The 18,549-nt window shown below is 49.5% G+C and overlaps 1 protein-coding gene across 3 annotated transcripts in view; it reads left to right on the top strand.

Annotated features, from left to right (window-relative positions):
* The window catches only part of HORMAD1 (HORMA domain containing 1), a 172,129-nt gene that overhangs the window by 93,669 nt on the left and 59,911 nt on the right, over positions 1–18,549 (top strand). For all 3 annotated transcript variants that reach the window (XM_063947039.1, XM_063947038.1, XM_063947037.1), the window contains 3 exons: positions 1,998–2,239; positions 9,973–10,050; positions 17,349–17,426. In XM_063947039.1, the coding sequence (XP_063803109.1) occupies positions 1,998–2,239; positions 9,973–10,050; positions 17,349–17,426 (398 nt within the window). The remainder of the gene's footprint in view (positions 1–1,997; positions 2,240–9,972; positions 10,051–17,348; positions 17,427–18,549) is intronic.

Genomic DNA, 18,549 nt, shown 5'->3' with positions numbered 1-18,549 from the left:
ATTTTTACACTGCAATTTAGATTGCAGATTGAACACACCCCACCCAAATCTATCTCTCTCTGCACATGTTACATCTGCCTCCCCTGCAGTGCACATGGTTTTGCCCAACTGCTAAAAAAAATCCTGCTGCGATCAACTTGGAATTACCCCCCATGTGTGACACTGGTTCTTCCTTATTGTCCCCTGCTCATCCCTACTGTCCTTTGCTGCTAAGAGCTCTGGAAACAGAGCAAATCCATCTGGTTTTCTTCCTCTTCAATAATAACAAGAATCAAGATGTTATGCTGGAATATTTAACCCACGATGCGTTTTCATGGGGCATGGATACAGGACATTGGGCCTAATTCAGACCTGATCGCTGCGATCAGGTCTGAAATGCGCATGCGCCAACGCCGCAGTGCGCCGGTGCGTGCCAGACAGCCGATGGCTGTCTTAGCCCTGCGATCGCCTCTGCCTGATTGATAGGCAGAGGCGGTTGCTGGGCGGGCCGACAGCGTTTAGGGGGCGCGGTCCGGGCAACGCAGGCGTGCCCGGACCATTGGGGGGGTGGGGCGGGCCGTGGCGGCTGTGTGACGTCACACGCAGCCGAAGCGACTCGGGCAGCGACGAGTAGCGCCCTGCCAGCGCTCAGCAGCTTCGCTGGTGGGGAGCTACTCTTGTAGTACAAAAGCATTGCCGCTGTGCGATGCTTTTGTACTTGTGCAGGGGGGGAGGGGGGATCGGGGTTGAGCTTGAGTGGCTTCCCGCTTGAAGTTGCACAGATCCTTGCATTAGCCCTATGGATTATAATATTGGCATAAAGTAGCGACAACTCCCATTGGCTAGTTTCACAGGAGTCTGGGGGCGGGCTTGGAAGGAGTGTCCGGGTGCTGCATGGTGCCTGATACACACAGTACTCGCGTTCCTCGGTGGAACCAGCCAGCATATATATTACATACATCATAACGTGTATGTTAGAGACAGTGTATGGAGAAAATAGACATTTTCATTGTTTCCCCTTTTTGTCATACGGTATTACGGTCAGCAGCTCCTTTCTCTTTCACAGTGACAATGGCTGTTAGATAGTGCTGGTAACATACCTGTATGTACAAATAACTCATCACCCATCATATATGTGCAGTGGTTGGTTCATTTAATCTTTTTATGAGTAAATTGGATAAGTATTAGGGCTGAATTCTGCGTCACGTGCCGCAGCGTGATGGTCGCCTCTCCGAGAGTTTATACAAATGCAGCTACAAACTCCTTCCCCCGTGTACATTCTTTTGGCCGAAAACAGGGCTGTGTTCTGGGATTGGGTTTTGCCTGCTTGGGACAGGTGAAACAAAGTCCCCAGTAAACCGCGTCTCGCCGCGGCTTATAGGGGCTAATTGACATTTGGTGGTCATATTGGAAATCGGCATTCCAAATCAAATTGCAGACAATTTTCAATGACCTCAGTTATCTCAAACAGCAAGACTGATAGACATACACAGGATAGATACACTAAATTAGTGTCCTTTCATTTAGTCACTATGCAGTAAGCAGAATGGTGGTCATTCCGAGTTGTTCGCTCATTGACGATTTTTGCTATGCTGCGATTTGTTGCTAAATGCGCATGGTACGCAGCGCGCATGCGCTAAGTTATTTAACACAAAACTTAGTAGATTTGCTGGTGTTCGTGCGGCGCTTTTCAGTTGCACTGCTGATCGGTAAATGATTGACAGGAAAGAGGCGTCTCTAGGAGGTAACTGAGCGTTTTCCGGGAGTGTGCTAAAAAACGCAGGCGTGTCAGGGAAAAACGCAGGCGTGCCTGGAGAAACGGGGGAGTGGCTGGCCGAACGCAGGGCGTGTTTGTGACGTCAAACCAGGAACTAAACGGACTGAGCTGATCGCAATCTGTGAGTAGGTCTGGAGCTACTCAGAAACTGCAAAGAATTATTTAGTAGCAGTTTTGCTAATCTTTCGTTCGCTATTCTGCTATGCTATGAATGTCTCGATTTTTGCCTTTTATATTGCAGTTACCCCGAAGGACTATCAGCCTCCCGGCTTCAAAGAAGGAACTTGTGACAGCATGATGTTTGAAGGGGACCCGATGAATCTGAATGTGGGTGAGGTGTCTACGCCGTTCCATGTCTTGAAAGTACGAGTGACCACAGACAAAGACCGAATGGAGAAAATGGAAAAGCACTTGCTGAAGAAAAAAGGTCACACGCAAGCAATCTGCCTAAACATGGAAGAAGACCAGGTTATGGAGAGTTCTGTAAGTGCAACCTTAGGTAGAGAGAGGTGCAATAAGTTCCTGAATTCAATTCAAGTTGAGTTAAACTTTAAATGTATTAATTTATCTACTCAAGAGCTTCACTGGAGTGAAGGAGCGTAATTCCTGGATTAGGCTATGAAGGTGCTGTACCCGCACCTTTTACTGCCTCTTCAGACCCCCAAAGCAACAACAGGGGGGGATCCAATTTGGGCGCAGACTCGTAAGATCTGTGCAGGGCCTGGGAAGAGCATCATTCTCCTATGAGAGGCTGTTTGAGCCCACATCAGTAACTGAACCTCATAAGTGGCAAAGTACCACTATGGTTCTGTCCTGAGTGGGGTCTGATTTTGAGTTTAACTCTCAGACTGTAAGGATCCTTCCGGAATTTCTATAGATGGCAGGGTAAAGATGTCTTAGGGCCTAATTCAGACCTGATCGCTGTTGTGTAAAATCGCACAGCGGGTGATTATCGAATGACTGCGCATGCGTACGGTTCATAATGCGCAGACGCAAGGCCAAACTGCGAAAAAATCCTGCAGCTCTTTTTATCGCTAGGCGAACGCATGCTGATTGACAGGAAGCGGGCGTTTGTGGGTGGTAACTTCCTGTTTTCAGGGAGTGTCAGGAAAAACGCAGGCGTTCCCAAGCGTTTTCAGGCAGGGTGTGTGACGTCAGCTCCGGCCCCGATCAGCCTCTTTCTATCGCAGTGTAGGAGTAAGTCCTGGGCTGCGCACAGACTAGAAAAATCATTGGATAGTAAGATGCGAACAGATTTGCAGATGGCCGCTGTCTGGCGAAGTTTTAGCACGGCGTACGCATGCATTCACACACTTGCACGGGGCGGGTTTTCACTCTCTATGGGCGGCGGCTATCTGATCGCAGACCTCTGCAAAAACGCACAGCAGCGATCCGGTCTGAATTAGGCCCTTAGGGGGTAATTCAGATCTGATCGCTGGGCATCGATTTTTGCAGAGGTCTGCGATCAGATAGTCGCCACCTACAGGGGGAGTGGGTTTTCGCTGTGCAGGTGTGCGTTCGCATGTGTTGCAGAGCTGTACAAACTGATTTTGTGTAGTCTCTGCGCAGCCCAGGACTTACTCAGCCGCTGCGATCACTACAGGCTGTTTGGGTCCGGATTTGACGTCAGACACCCGCCCTGAAAACGCTTGATCCCGCCTGCGTCTTCCCTGACACTCCCAGAAAATGGTCAGTTGTCACCCACAAATGGACTCTTCCTGTCAACCTCCTTGCGAACTCCCGTGCGAATGGATTTTTCGCACCATCCCGTCGCAGGGCGCCGATGCCCGTTGCAGCCGTGCGATGCGCGGGCGTAGTGTGGTGCATTCGCAGTTTGGATCTGATCGCCCGCTGTGCGAAAACGCACAGCAGCGATCAGATCTGAGTTACCTCTATAGTGCGAGCCAGGTGGCAGATTCGTAACATTCAAAGATAAAAGGTGTTTCTCCTTCATCCACTAGAGGCCACTGGAGCGTAGTTACAATGGGGTAATAGTAGGCAGTAATTGGGAGCTGGCACTTTAAAATTCTCACACTGTGGCTAGCTCCTCCCCTACTATCTCCCCTCCAAGCCAGTCTTAGTTTAGTGCCCGAGGTGAGCTGGTTCACTTGGGTTTAGCTGAAGAAATTTTTCTTTTTTCTTTATTATTTTATTTTTCTTTCTTACACACACAGACTGGCAGCTCTGCCACTGCCAGTCTGCACCGCGGGAGCTGCCGGCGGGGTCCCATCGCAGCTGCGTGCGGCTCGGGATGGGCCCCGGCTGAGGGAGACACTGAGCTCTCCTGAGTTGGCCGGACACCGCTGCATGCGGCGCGTGTCGGGGCCGCTCCACCAGCAGAAGATTCCGGCAGCATGGCAGCGGTAAGTCTCAAAAGTGGCCGGACACCGCTGCGTGCGGCGCGTGTCGGGGCCGCTCTGTCGAGGAGTAAACACCGCTGAGTGCGGCGCAGATCGCTACATCTGGACAGTGGTGAGTAATGTACATTTTGGGCGCGGAGCTTCAGCCCGCTATGCTCCCCGGCCGCAGCAGACTGAGCCAATAGTCTATTGGTTAGGCATGCAGGTTTCTGAAGGCTATATACTGTAGCCTAGTGGACTAAAGTGCGCCCTATTAACTCTGAGACCTGGGTTCAATCCTGATCACTGTCAGGTTGTTACAGGGAGTCCTATGTTTAATCCCCCCTATGGGCTGTGATTAAGATGCAGCCGGGTGGTACAAGCACTTCCCGCTTATTTTACATAGCAGCGGGTTTAAATTTGAAATTGGCGCCAGAACTCCCGCTCCGTACGGCAGGCTCAGCGCGCTCCGCTCCCCGGCCGCAGCATACAGGCGGCCGGGGGATACAGGGCACTTCCCGCTTACTGTACACTTGAAGCGGGTTTCATTTAAACTTGGCGCCGAAGCGGGGGGGCGGAGCTAACTCCCGCTCTGTACGGCGGGCTCAGCGCTCTCCGCTCCCCGGCCGCTGCAGCATGCCAAGACGCCGCCTCAGTCCCCTGCTCCCCGGACCGCTGAAAGATCTTTTCCTCTGCCGGGCTGTTTGATGAGCATATTCTACATTAAAAGGTATGAGGGGGTGGAGGAACTTATTCCCGTTTTACTTAGCGGGCTCCCCGGCGACGGCTAGCAGCGCTCAGTGTCTCTTGCCAACAAATCCTGTCTCAGGGGTTTTTTAGTTTTTCTAAGCAGGGAGATAATAATATATTTGTTATATCGCACCCATTCCTCCCTGCAGGGCAGTCCTCTGCCTGGCACAGGGAGCCTGCTATATTACAGGAGCTGTGGCTCAGCTCCTTATTAATTAAAATATAGTGTGCATCTACCCTGTGAGGTTCAAATAGACAGTATTGATCTACCCTGTGAGCTTTACATAGACATTATTGATCTACCCTGTTGGGTTCACTGTGTGGATATGTATATATATATCTATATATATATATATATATGTGTGTGTGTGCATACAATACCATATATAGGGGATAAAACAGACCACTTCCGCAATGTTTTATAATAACAAAATACCAACCTTGCCACATAACATTTTCCCCCATCTTTTCTCGCAGGCTGGCCACCATTTTGAAAAGCCAGCGGAACCTCTGAGAAACTTCTGGTGCACCTAAATTAGCGGTACACTACATACAGGGCGGGGTGTTGCCTTCCCGTTATTTTTCCTTGGTGTCATTGGGTACTAATGCTATTAGTAATTTGGGGAATGTGTGTAAGGCATCAGACAAATAGCGCTGTGGCTCAGTACGCTAGTAGCGGGTATCTGAAAGACCAGGGTTTGAATCCCAACAAAAATAAATAAATAAATAAATAAAAACTTTAAGGGGAGCTCCTATAGCCTAGTGGCTAAGACTCCTGTCCCACAGCGCAGCGCTACTGGTTCAGGTCTCCGCTGCTCCAGAAAGTTCATATGAATCGGGTCGGTCACTACAAGTTATAGTGCAGACCTTACATAGGGCTCTGTTTATTTAACCCACCTTTTCTCCTTTCGTTTGTCTCACCTGGGATAGTCAAAGAATTCCCTCTTAGGTGTACAGTATGCGGTGAAGCCATCGGCTTAGCCCTCCACGCACCTGCAGGACGCTCCTGTTTGAACAGCTCAGATTATGCAGGTAATGTCACTGTTAACCAGAGACCTTGTAGGTCATTTCACCTTTCCAGGTTTCTAAAAGAACCTTGCTAACCTTCCATGTTACACGACTCGGCGGTGGAAAGGCCTCTCTGGGAGGAGGCGAGAGATGTCCAGGATACTGATGATGTCTGTTTTCGGTGGAGTCTGAACCAGGGTCTCAGAATATCCAGGTGCATTATACAGCAGTTCGTCTGATACTGCAGGTAAGGGTGGCGGACACGTCAGGTCCATCAGGGTTCGACGCCGATGACGAAATGACAGCGACTGGTCCAGTTTCGGATGAGCGGGGCAGGCTCCGGTAGGCGGCCTGCAGACACCCGAATACACAATTTCAGGTATCAAACAATGTTTGTTTTTCCTATCCTTTCCCTGCATACGGCAGGAAATGGTATCAGAACCTCTCCAGGGTATACCCCTCGATGTATCGCCGGTCCAACAGGCTGCCGTTTTTCCTGAGGTAACCTTGCTCAGGGATCCATCGAAGACACATATACGGCAGCGGGGTTCTACCTTGTCCGGAACAGGTAGGTTGTGGAACAATTGTCCTCTAGGTTACGGGATAAGTCGCATCAGGATAAACTGATACTTTGGGACAGTTCAGAATCACGATTCTGCTTTATGTTCTTTTGAGGTCTCCACGTCTGCAGACACGGAACCTGCATTTTCACTTGGGCTGTCTTAGCCCGTCGACCTCTGGGGCTGCGACAGTGACAGGTGAACCTGCAATCTTATGGGGCAGATGGTTCAGGGGAAGAAAATTTCTGCACCATGGGAGGTAAGTCCACTTTTCTTTCTCCTACTGCTGCCCCAGCTCCAAGACGGACCTTTTCCGGTCTTTCCTTTAGATCTTTCCGTGCCCTTTCAGACTTTCGACTCCACACGGCGGTATCTCCGTCGCCAAGGGATCTCATGATAACAGGCTGAAGCAGAGGTTCAGCATCCTCGGTCCAGTCTGATTTTAGGTCATCCTACACATCCACTACAGGTCAGACCTTCCTACCACCTGGAGGGTCCCAGGGTAGGCGCTGGTCGGTGGTCCTACTGGGAGGACTGAGAAGGTTTGGCCCTCGGCATGGGTCGGCCGGTTTACGATGACAAGAGAGTCATACTGCAGGCGGTGCTCCATATGCTTCTAACCGCAAAGGGGTGTTGATCCCTGTTTTCACATATCATTTGAATCGGAACAGTTCTCAGGCCTTTGTTTTCTTTTCACGTGCCGAAGCCAGATGGCTCGGCCACGCCTATTCTGGCCTTACAATCCTTTCAGTCTGAGATTGCTAGTTTTGAACAAGAAAAGGGGTTTTACGCGTCCCTTGTCTTCAGGGATGCCTGTTTACTCATTTCCGTTGGGTTTTTTCCTCATCGGGCTTTTCTCAGATTCGCATTACAGGATACTCATTTTCACTGTCGGTCCTTTCCATTCGGTCTCTCTCTTCCGCTCCCACAGGGTTCAGGAAGATCACAGAATAGCTCTTTTTCAAGGGCAGGAAGTGACGTTTGTTCCCTAATGGCACAATCTACTGCTAGTATCTTACTCTGCAGATTAGGTGGCTTCTCAATATCCGGAGGATCCAGGAGTTTCTGGGTCGACACGGATCCAATTTAGGCTCCTCGTAGACGTTTTTCAACACGGTCCGTCAGAGGATTTTTCCTTCCTCTGCACCAGGTACTCTCTTTCTTCAGTCAAGTTGCGACGCAATGAGTGGTCACCTACATTCCCCTCTGAGCAGAGGACAACAATCTTCTTTCCAGGTCAAGCCGCCAGGTCAGACTCCCGGGTGAAAGGACATTCCCTGGTGTTTTGTCAACTGGTCCGCTGTTGGCGGAGATTTCTGATCGACCTCCGGGTGTTCTGACTGACTCTTTAACCCTTTACTGCTCTCGGAAGTGAGCTCTGGCGGCAGTAGCCGAGGATGCCCTCAGGGCTCCTTGGAGTTTCTGGTTAGTCTATCCTGCCTCCTTTTCTATTTCTACCTCACTTTCGGTAACACAGGTGGGGAGAATGCGCGATAGTCCTCTCGGTGGCTCCGGTTGGGCCACGCATGACTTAAAGATCCAGCTTGCACCTGTTGTCAGTAGAGGAGCCTTGGCTCCTACCTCGACTGGACTGTCTACTTCAACAGGGTCTTTTTCTTTGTTCAATCTTACACTGGTTTCGTTTAACCGCGTGACTGTTCACGAGACCTCAGAAGGGAGGAGTTCCCTAGTTCGGTTAGGCCTACTGGGCCCCGATTTCAGAAGTCTGTTACCTCTTCTCGCTTTTGCCACTTTTGCAAAACTTTATGGGGCATAGTAGGGATAACAGCGGTTTTCCCCTTCTTTCAGTTACCATTCAGCCGTCATCTTTGGTTTCTCTGGGAGATTTTGCTCGGCTGCGCTTCATACTACATTGGCCTGAATTTTAGGTCTCTGACCTTTCGGTTTTCTTCCAAAAGAGATTAGCCTAGCGGCCGTAAGTTCGGGCTCTCTTTCAGGGAATACTCTATTGGCAACTTCCCACGGCTGAGTTTTCACATTCAGAGTTTCAGCGGTCTTTTCTTCCAGAGGGGATGTCAGTTTTTCATATACGTCTGACACTAGTGTTTTCGGCCCTCTTTGCATGTTGTCAGGGCTCGCCGACTCTCTCTACAGAGGTCTTTGGCTATTCGACAAAGTGTTTTCTTCTTTGTTCTGTACGATGCTCCCGTACTAAATAGCCGGGGTCCCAGCATACACTGGGCCGTTGGATACATCTGACCATCAGAGAGTCTTCTTGGCGGGTGCTCGGGAGCCTCCGTTTTCCATTTCAGCGCACTCTACGCGCATTGTGGGACCTTTGTGGGCGGCTGCCCGTGGGGTCTCCATGAATACTTTATGTCGGGCGGCTACTTGGTCGGACCGTCATTCGTTTTGTCGAATTCTACAAGTTTGACACTTTAGCGGCCTCTGCATCACAGTTTGGCCGAGCGGTTTTACAAGACTCTCAGCGCTATCCCACCCGTTTTGGGAGCTCTGGGACGTCCCCATTGTAACTACGCTCCAGTGGCCCCTAGTGGATGAAGGAGAAATCAGGATTTTGGTACTTACCGATAAATCCCTTTCTCCGATTCCACAGGGGCCACTGGACGCCCGCCCAGCGCTGTTCCTCCTTGTTTTTTGCTTAACGGTTTGCAGATCACCATGTGACTGCTTGTTGAGTTCGGGCTAGCCTGTTTTTTGTTAGGTTCTGTTCCAGGTTTGGTTTGTGTTATCCTGGTTTACAGGGCGTCATTAACCTCCTCTACCTTACGGTTTGTTTATTCCAGCTCTCCTCGGGCACAGTTTTACGTAGACTGGCTTGGAGGGGAGATAGTAGGGGAGGAGCTAGCCACAGTGTGAGAATTTTAAAGTGCCAGCTCCCAATTACTGCCTACTATTTCCCCATTGTAACTACGCTCCAGTGGCCCCTGTGGAATCGGAGAAAGGGATTTATCGGTAAGTACCAAAATCCTGATTTTCGGAGACTCCTGACATTTTTCTCTTTAAGAATAAGTAGTGGTCAACTTGGATCAAATCGAACAGAACGTTCTAAGTGTCCTCATAGTGTGCTTATCAAAAGGTTTTCAGTTCCATTTCTTGTGTACGGCATCTACTGTACAATGGAGTCACATCAGAGCCCGAGCACAAACGCCAGCGTGAAGTAATCTCTAAGTTTGGGAAACTTTTTATGTGGAAACTATGTGGCACTTTAAATAATAACTAGCTGATGTGCCCGGTTTTAACCAGGTAAAGGTTTGCCGGGCGGAACATTTCTCTTTCATCCATCTGGGGGGACGCTGTGGCACTGATGGGTTAGAGTGTGTGGGTAAGGTAAAGTATGTCTGTCTCCTCGGACACAGTTTCCTAGACTGAGTCTGCTAGGAGGGGCATAGAAGGGAGGAGCCAGTACACACTATTAATTTATTTAATGTGCCAGGCTCCAATGGAACTGATCTATACCCTATGGTAATCTTCAATTCCCAGTATCCACTGCAGACTACGAGAAAAGGAATTACCGGTAGGTATCAAATTCCTATTTTTACTAATCTAAAAATGACCCTTTGTTTCCTTGTTTTAGACTGAGACAATGCAGGTGAACCCAAGCGCAGCTATCAGTGGACGCCAAACCAGGAGTGTACGGGTTATTTCAGACATGGTTAGTGAAGACCATTCATTCATTCATTCATTCATTCATTCATTCATTCATATTATTAAGTATTCCCACAGCTGTCTTTATTTTATGGGAGGTGTATGAATTATACAAGAGTGAGTATAAATTAGCAGCTCATTTAATGTCCCTGTATGCGCACAGGTGTGCACCATGGCTACTGCTAATGTGTTTTATGGGCCCTACACACTGGGCGATGTTGCAGGGCGATATGAACGTTCTCGTTCATTAATGAACAAGAAATCGTTCATATGGCTCAGTGTGTACGCACCATCGTTGAAATTGACTATCCAACAATCCTATACTTCAGCGGGTATGGGTCGTTGGGTCGACTCAACTTAGGTCGACAGTAATTAGGTCGACCACTGAAGGTCGATATGCATTAGGTCGACAGGGGCAATAGGTTGACATTGTTATTAGGTTGACATTGTCATTAGGTCGACATGTACTAGGTCGACAGGTTAAAAGGTCGACATGGGTTTTTGGACTTTTTTTTTGTCGTTTTCTTCGTAAAGTGACGGGGAACCCCAATTAGTGCACCATGTTCCCTCGCATGGCTCGCTTCGCTCGCCATGCTTCGGGCAAGGTACCCTGCTGCGCTCGACACAGGTTACCATTCCCAATTGTAGACCACGTGGATCGTAAAGTATGAAAAAGTCAAAAAAATTTGACAATCTCATGTCGACCTTTTGACCTAGTACATGTCGACCTAATGACCATGTCGACCTATTGCCTCTGTCGATCTACTGCATGTCGACCATCAGTGGTCGACATAATGACTGTCGACGTAAGTTGTGTCGACCTAGCGACCGTATCCCACTTCAGCAGCTCTGCCGCTGCCGAGTTCTATTCAGGCCCACTCCACAAGGTCAGTGGGTTCTTCCTGGGCAGCTGCCCGGGGTATCTCGGCCTTACAGTTGTGCCGGGCAGCTACTTGGTCTGGTCCACTCCAAACACGTTCATCAAGTTCTACAGATTCGACACCTTGGCCATGGACGACCTTCAGTTTGGTCAGGCGGTTTTGCAGGGGTCTCAACACTCTCCCACCCGTTCTGGGAGCTTTGGGACGTCCCCATGGTAATCAGTCCCAGTATCCACTAGGACGTTAGAGAAAATGGAAATTTGATACCTACCGGTAATTCCTTTTCTCGTAGTCCATAGTGGATACCGGGCGCCCGCGTCAGTGCTTTGTTTCCTGTGTACATGGTTGTAAGAGTTCTTGGATGTGTCTGCTGTTGCTTTCCCTGTTCCATGTTTGGTTAGCGTTGCTACCCTTCTTGTAGTTAGCGTTGCTTTCCCTTGTTGTGGTTAGCTGTGCTATCTTGGTTGTTATTGTGTGTTGGTTCATCACCTCACCGCTTTGTGTTTTATCCTTCTCTCAAAGTATGTCTGTCTCCTCGGGCACAGTTTCCTAGACTGAGTCTGCTAGGAGGGGCATAGAGGGAGGAGCCAGCCCACACTATTAATTTATGTAATGTGCCAGGCTACAATGGAACTGATCTATACCCCAGGGTAATCTTCTAATCCCAGTATCCACTGCGGACTTTGAGAAAAGGAATTACCGGTAGGTATCAAATTCCTATTTTCTCTAACGTCCTAGTGGATGCTGGGGACTCCGTCAGGACCATGGGGATTAGCGGCTCCGCAGGAGACAGGGCACAAAAATAAAGCTTTAGGATCAGGTGGTGTGCACTGGCTCCTCCCCCTATGACCCTCCTCCAAGCCTCAGTTAGGTTTTTGTGCCCGTCCGAGCAGGGTGCAATCTAGGTGGCTCTCCTAAAGAGCTGCTTAGAAAAAGTTTTTAGGTTTTTTATTTTCAGTGAGTCCTGCTGGCAACAGGCTCACTGCATCGAGGGACTTAGGGGAGAGAAGTCAACTCACCTGCGTGCAGGATGGATTGGCTTCTTAGGCTACTGGACACCATTAGCTCCAGAGGGATCGAACACAGGCCCAGCCATGGAGTCCGGTCCCGGAGCCGCGCCGCCGACCCCCCTTGCAGATGCCGAAGATGGAAGAGGTCCAGAAGCAGGCGGCAGAAGACTTTTCAGTCTTCCTGAGGTAGCGCACAGCACTGCAGCTGTGCGCCATTGTTGTCAGCACACTTCACACAGCGGTCACGGAGGGTGCAGGGCGCTGGGGGGGCGCCCTGGGCAGCAATGTATAATACCTTTTTATGGCTAAAAAATACATCACATATAGCCCTTGAGGCTATATGGATGTATTTAACCCCTGCCAGATCTCACAAACTCCGGAGAAGAGCCCGCCGAAATAGGGTGCGGGGCTTATTCTCCTCAGCACACAGCGCCATTTTCCTGCTCAGCTCCGCTGTGAGGAAGGCTCCCAGGACTCTCCCCTGCACTGCACTACAGAAACAGGGTAAAACAGAGAGGGGGGGCTCTTTTTTTGGCGATATTACTATATTTAAGCTGCTATAAGGATACAACACTTATATAGGGTTGTTCCCATATATATTATAGCGCTTGGGTGTGTGCTGGCAAACTCTCCCTCTGTCTCCCCAAAGGGCTAGTGGGGTCCTGTCTTCAATAGAGCATTCCCTGTGTGTCTGCTGTGTGTCGGTACGTGTGTGTCGACATGTATGAGGACGATGTTGGTGTGGAGGCAGAGCAATTGCCGGTAATGGTGATGTCACCCCCCAGGGAGTCGACACCGGAATGGATGGCTTTGTTTATGGAATTACGTGATAATGTCAGCACATTACAAAAATCAGTTGACGACATGAGACGGCCGGAAAACCAGTTAGTACCTGCCCAGGCGTCTCAGACACCGTCAGGGGCTGTAAAACGCCCTTTACCTCAGTCGGTCGACACAGACCCAGACACGGACACTGAATCTAGTGTCGACGGTGAAGAAACAAACGTATTTTCCAGTAGGGCCACACGTTATATGATCACGGCAATGAAGGAGGCTTTGCATATCTCTGATACTACGAGTACCACAAAAAGGGGTATTATGTGGGGGGTGAAAAAACTACCTGTAGTTTTTCCTGAATCAGAGGAATTGAATGATGTATGTGATGAAGCGTGGGTTAACCCAGATAGAAAAGTGCTAATTTCAAAAAAGTTATTGGCATTATACCCTTTCCCGCCAGAGGTTAGGGCGCGCTGGGAAACACCCCCTAAGGTGGATAAAGCGCTCACACGCTTATCAAAACAAGTGGCGTTACCGTCTCCTGATACGGCCGCCCTCAAGGATCCAGCTGATAGGAGGCTGGAAACTACCCTAAAAAGTATATACACACATACTGGTGTTATACTGCGACCAGCCATCGCCTCAGCCTGGATGTGCAGTGCTGGGGTGGTCTGGTCGGATTCCCTGACTGAAAATATTGATACCCTGGATAGGGACAGTATTTTACAGACTTTAGAGCAATTAAAGGATGCTTTTCTTTATATGCGAGATGCTCAGAGGGATATTTGCACTCTGGCATCGAGAGTAAGTGCGATGTCCATATCTGCCAGAAGAAGTTTATGGACACGACAGTGGTCAGGTGATGCGGATTCCAAACGGCATATGGAAGTATTGCCGTATAAAGGGGAGGAATTATTTGGCGTCGGTCTATCGGATTTGGTGGCCACGGCAACTGCCGGGAAATCCACCTTTTTACCTCAGACCCCCTCCCAACAGAAAAAGACACCGTCTTTTCAGCCGCAGTCCTTTCGGTCCTATAAGAAGCGGGCAAAAGGACAGTCATATCTGCCCCGAGGCAGAGGAAAGGGTAAGAGAGGGCAGCAAGCAGCTCCTTCCCAGGAACAGAAGCCCTCCGCGGGTTCTGCAAAGCCCTCAGCATGACGCTGGGGCTTTACAAGCGGACTCAGGAACGGTGGGGGGTCGACTCAAGAATTTCAGCGCGCAGTGGGCTTGCTCACAGGTGGACCCCTGGATCCTGCAGGTAGTATCTCAGGGTTACAGGTTGGAATTCGAGAAGTCTCCCCCTCGCCGGTTCCTAAAGTCTGCTTTGCCAACGTCTCCCTCAGACAGGGCGACGGTATTGGAAGCCATTCACAAGCTGTTTTCTCAGCAGGTGATAGTCAAGGTACCCCTCCTACAACAGGAAAAGGGGTATTACTCCACGCTATTTGTGGTACCGAAGCCGGACGGCTCGGTAAGACCTATTCTAAATCTGAAATCTTTGAACCTGTACATACAAAAATTCAAGTTCAAGATGGAATCACTCAGAGCAGTGATAGCGAATCTGGAAGAAGGGGACTTTATGGTGTCCCTGGACATAAAAGATGCTTACCTGCATGTCCCAATTTGCCCTTCACATCAAGGGTACCTCAGGTTCGTGGTGCAAAACTGTCATTATCAGTTTCAGACGCTGCCGTTTGGATTGTCCACGGCACCTCGGGTCTTTACCAAGGTAATGGCCGAAATGATGATTCTTCTGCGAAGAAGAGGCGTATTAATTATCCCTTACTTGGACGATCTCCTGATAAGGGCAAGGTCCAGAGAACAGCTGGAGGATGGAGTAGCACTAACCCAAGTAGTGCTGCAACAACACGGGTGGATTCTGAATTTTCCAAAATCTCAGTTGACCCCGACAACACGTCTGCTGTTCCTGGGAATGATTCTGGACACGGTTCAGAAAAAGGTGTTTCTTCCGGAGGAGAAAGCCAAGGAGTTATCCGAACTTGTCAGGAACCTCCTAAAACCAGGAAAAGTGTCTGTGCATCAATGCACAAGAGTCCTGGGAAAGATGGTGGCTTCTTACGAAGCAATCCCATTCGGCAGATTCCACGCACGAACTTTTCAGTGGGATCTGCTGGACAAATGGTCCGGATCGCATCTGCAGATGCATCAGCGGATAACCTTATCGCCACGGACAAGGGTGTCTCTTCTGTGGTGGTTGCAGAGTGCTCATCTGTTAGAAGGCCGCAGATTCGGCATACAGGACTGGGTCCTGGTGACCACGGATGCCAGTCTGAGAGGCTGGGGAGCGGTCACACAGGGAAGAAACTTCCAGGGAGTATGGTCAAGCCTGGAGATGTCTCTTCACATAAATATACTGGAGCTAAGAGCGATTTACAATGCTCTAAGCCTGGCAAAACCCCTGCTTCAGGGTCAGCCGGTGTTGATCCAGTCGGACAACATCACGGCAGTCGCCCACGTAAACAGACAGGGCGGCACAAGAAGCAGGAGAGCAATGGCAGAAGCTGCAAGGATTCTTCGCTGGGCGGAAGATCATGTGATAGCACTGTCAGCAGTGTTCATTCCGGGAGTGGACAACTGGGAAGCAGACTTCCTCAGCAGACACGATCTACACCCGGGAGAGTGGGGACTTCATCCAGAAGTCTTCCACATGATTGTGAACCGTTGGGAAAAACCAAAGGTGGATATGATGGCGTCTCGCCTCAACAAAAAACTGGACAGGTATTGCGCCAGGTCAAGAGACCCTCAGGCAATAGCTGTGGACGCTCTGGTAACACCGTGGGTGTTCCAGTCAGTGTATGTGTTTCCTCCTCTGCCTCTCATACCCAAAGTACTGAGAATTATACGGCAAAGGGGAGTAAGAACGATACTCGTGGCTCCGGATTGGCCAAGAAGAACTTGGTACCCGGAACTTCAGGAGATGCTCACGGAAAATCCGTGGCCTCTACCTCTAAGACGGGACCTGATTCAGCAGGGACCGTGTCTATTCCAAGACTTACCGCGGCTGCGTTTGACGGCGTGGCGGTTGAACGCCGAATTCTAAGGGAAAAAGGCATTCCAGAAGAGGTCATTCCTACACTGGTTAAAGCCAGGAAGGAGGTGACTGCACAACATTATCACCGCATTTGGAGAAAATATGTTGCGTGGTGTGAGGCCAGGAAGGTCCCCACAGAGGAATTTCAATTGGGTCGATTCCTACATTTCCTGCAAACAGGATTGTCTATGGGCCTCAAGTTGGGGTCCATTAAGGTTCAAATTTCGGCCCTGTCGATTTTCTTCCAGAAAGAATTGGCTTCAGTTCCTGAAGTCCAGACTTTTGTAAAAGGAGTACTACATATACAGCCCCCGGTTGTGCCCCCAGTGGCTCCGTGGGACCTTAATGTAGTTTTGGATTTTCTCAAATCCCATTGGTTTGAGCCACTCAAATCGGCGGATTTGAAATATCTTACATGGAAAGTAACCATGCTACTGGCCCTGGCTTCAGCCAGGAGAGTGTCAGAATTGGCGGCTTTATCGTATAAAAGCCCATATCTGATTTTCCATTCGGACAGGGCAGAACTGCGGACGCGTCCTCATTTTCTGCCTAAGGTGGTGTCAGCGTTTCACCTGAACCAGCCTATTGTGGTGCCTGCGGCTACTAGCGATTTGGAGGATTCCAAGTTGCTGGACGTTGTCAGGGCATTGAAAATATATATTTCAAGGACGGCTGGAGTCAGAAAATCTGACTCGCTGTTTATACTGTATGCACCCAACAAGCTGGGTGCTCCTGCTTCTAAGCAGACGATTGCTCGTTGGATTTGTAGCACAATTCAACTTGCACATTCTGTGGCAGGCCTGCCACAGCCTAAATCTGTCAAGGCCCATTCCACAAGGAAGGTGGGCTCATCCTGGGCGGCTGCCCGAGGGGTCTCGGCATTACAACTCTGCCGAGCAGCTACGTGGTCGGGGGAGAACACGTTTGTAAAATTCTACAAATTTGATACCCTGGCTAAAGAGGACCTGGAGTTCTCTCATTCGGTGCTGCAGAGTCATCCGCACTCTCCCGCCCGTTTGGGAGCTTTGGTATAATCCCCATGGTCCTGACGGAGTCCCCAGCATCCACTAGGACGTTAGAGAAAATAAGATTTTACTTACCGATAAATCTATTTCTCGTAGTCCGTAGTGGATGCTGGGCGCCCATCCCAAGTGCGGATTGTCTGCAATACTTGTACATAGTTATTGTTACAAAAAAATCGGGTTGTTCTTGTTGTCAGCCGTCTGTTCAGAGGCTCCTACGTTGTCATACTGTTAACTGGGTTCAGATCACAAGTTGTACGGTGTGATTGGTGTGGCTGGTATGAGTCTTACCCGGGATTCAAAATCCTTCCTTATTGTGTACGCTCGTCCGGGCACAGTATCCTAACTGAGGCTTGGAGGAGGGTCATAGGGGGAGGAGCCAGTGCACACCACCTGATCCTAAAGCTTTATTTTTGTGCCCTGTCTCCTGCGGAGCCGCTAATCCCCATGGTCCTGACGGAGTCCCCAGCATCCACTACGGACTACGAGAAATAGATTTATCGGTAAGTAAAATCTTATTTTTACTAATCTAAAAATGACCCTTTGTTTCCTTGTTTTAGACTGAGACAATGCAGGTGAACCCAAGTCCAGCTATCAGTGGACGCCAAACCAGGAATGTACGGGTTATTTCAGACATGGTTAGTGAAGACCATTCATTCATTCATTCATTCATTCATTCATTCATTCATTCATTCATTCATTCATTCAGGTATATGTGGAGATTATTAAGTATTCCCACAGCTGTCTTTATTTTATGTGAGGTGTATGAATTATACAAGAGTGAGTATAAATTAGCAGCTCATTTAATGTCCCTGTATGCGCACAGGTGTGCACATGGCCCTCATTCCGAGTTGATCGCTCGCTGCAGTTTTTCACAGCGCAGCGATTGGGTAAAAAAACAGCATTTATGCGCATGGTACGCATCGCGCATGCGCTTAGTACTTTCACACAAAAGTTTGTAGTTTTACCCAAGTTCGAGCTACGTTTTTCAGTCGCTCGAGTGTTCGTAGTGTGATTGACAGGAAGTGGGTGTTTCTGGGCGGCAACACAGCATTTTCAGGGAGTGTGCTAAAAAACGCAGGCGTGCCAGGGAAAAACGCAGGAGTGGCTGGAGAAACGGGGGAGTGGCTGGCAGAACGCAGGGCGTGTTTGTGACGTCAAACCAGGAACTAAACTGTCTGCAGTGATCGCAAGGTAGGAGTAGGTCTGGAGCTGCTCAAAAACGGCATGACATTTTTTAGTAGCAATTCTGCTACTCTTTCGTTTGCACTTCTGCTAAGCTAAGATACACTCCCAGAGGGCGGCGGCTTAGCTTGTGCACTGCTGCTAAAAGCAGCTAGCGAGCGAATAACTCGGAATGAGGGCCCATGGCTACTGCAGAGCTGCTTAATGTGTTTTATGGGCCCTACACACTGGATGATGTTGCAGGGCGATATGAACGTTCTTGTTCATTAATGAACTAGAAATCGTTCATATCGCTCAGTGTGTACGCACCATCGTTGAACGACGCACGGCCCCACGGTCGTTCATCATTGGTTTTCTGTAGTTTTGTAATGCAAGCCAATTTGGACGATATCGAGATCGATCATCGTCCAAATTGGTGCCGTCGCGCAGTGTGTAGGGCGCATATGTCATTTTCAGAGTTGTACATTTTTGGGTCATGCAGGTTTGTTAGCAAATCAAAAGAGCACACTATTGGGCAAAACCATGTGCAGTGCAGGGGGGGGGGGGGGGGGGCAGATGTAACATGTGCAGAGAGAG

This window comes from Pseudophryne corroboree, chromosome 12, assembly GCF_028390025.1.
Source record: "Pseudophryne corroboree isolate aPseCor3 chromosome 12, aPseCor3.hap2, whole genome shotgun sequence".
NCBI classification, from domain to species: Eukaryota; Metazoa; Chordata; class Amphibia; order Anura; family Myobatrachidae; genus Pseudophryne; species Pseudophryne corroboree.
This window is presented reverse-complemented; position numbering and strand designations above follow the sequence as displayed.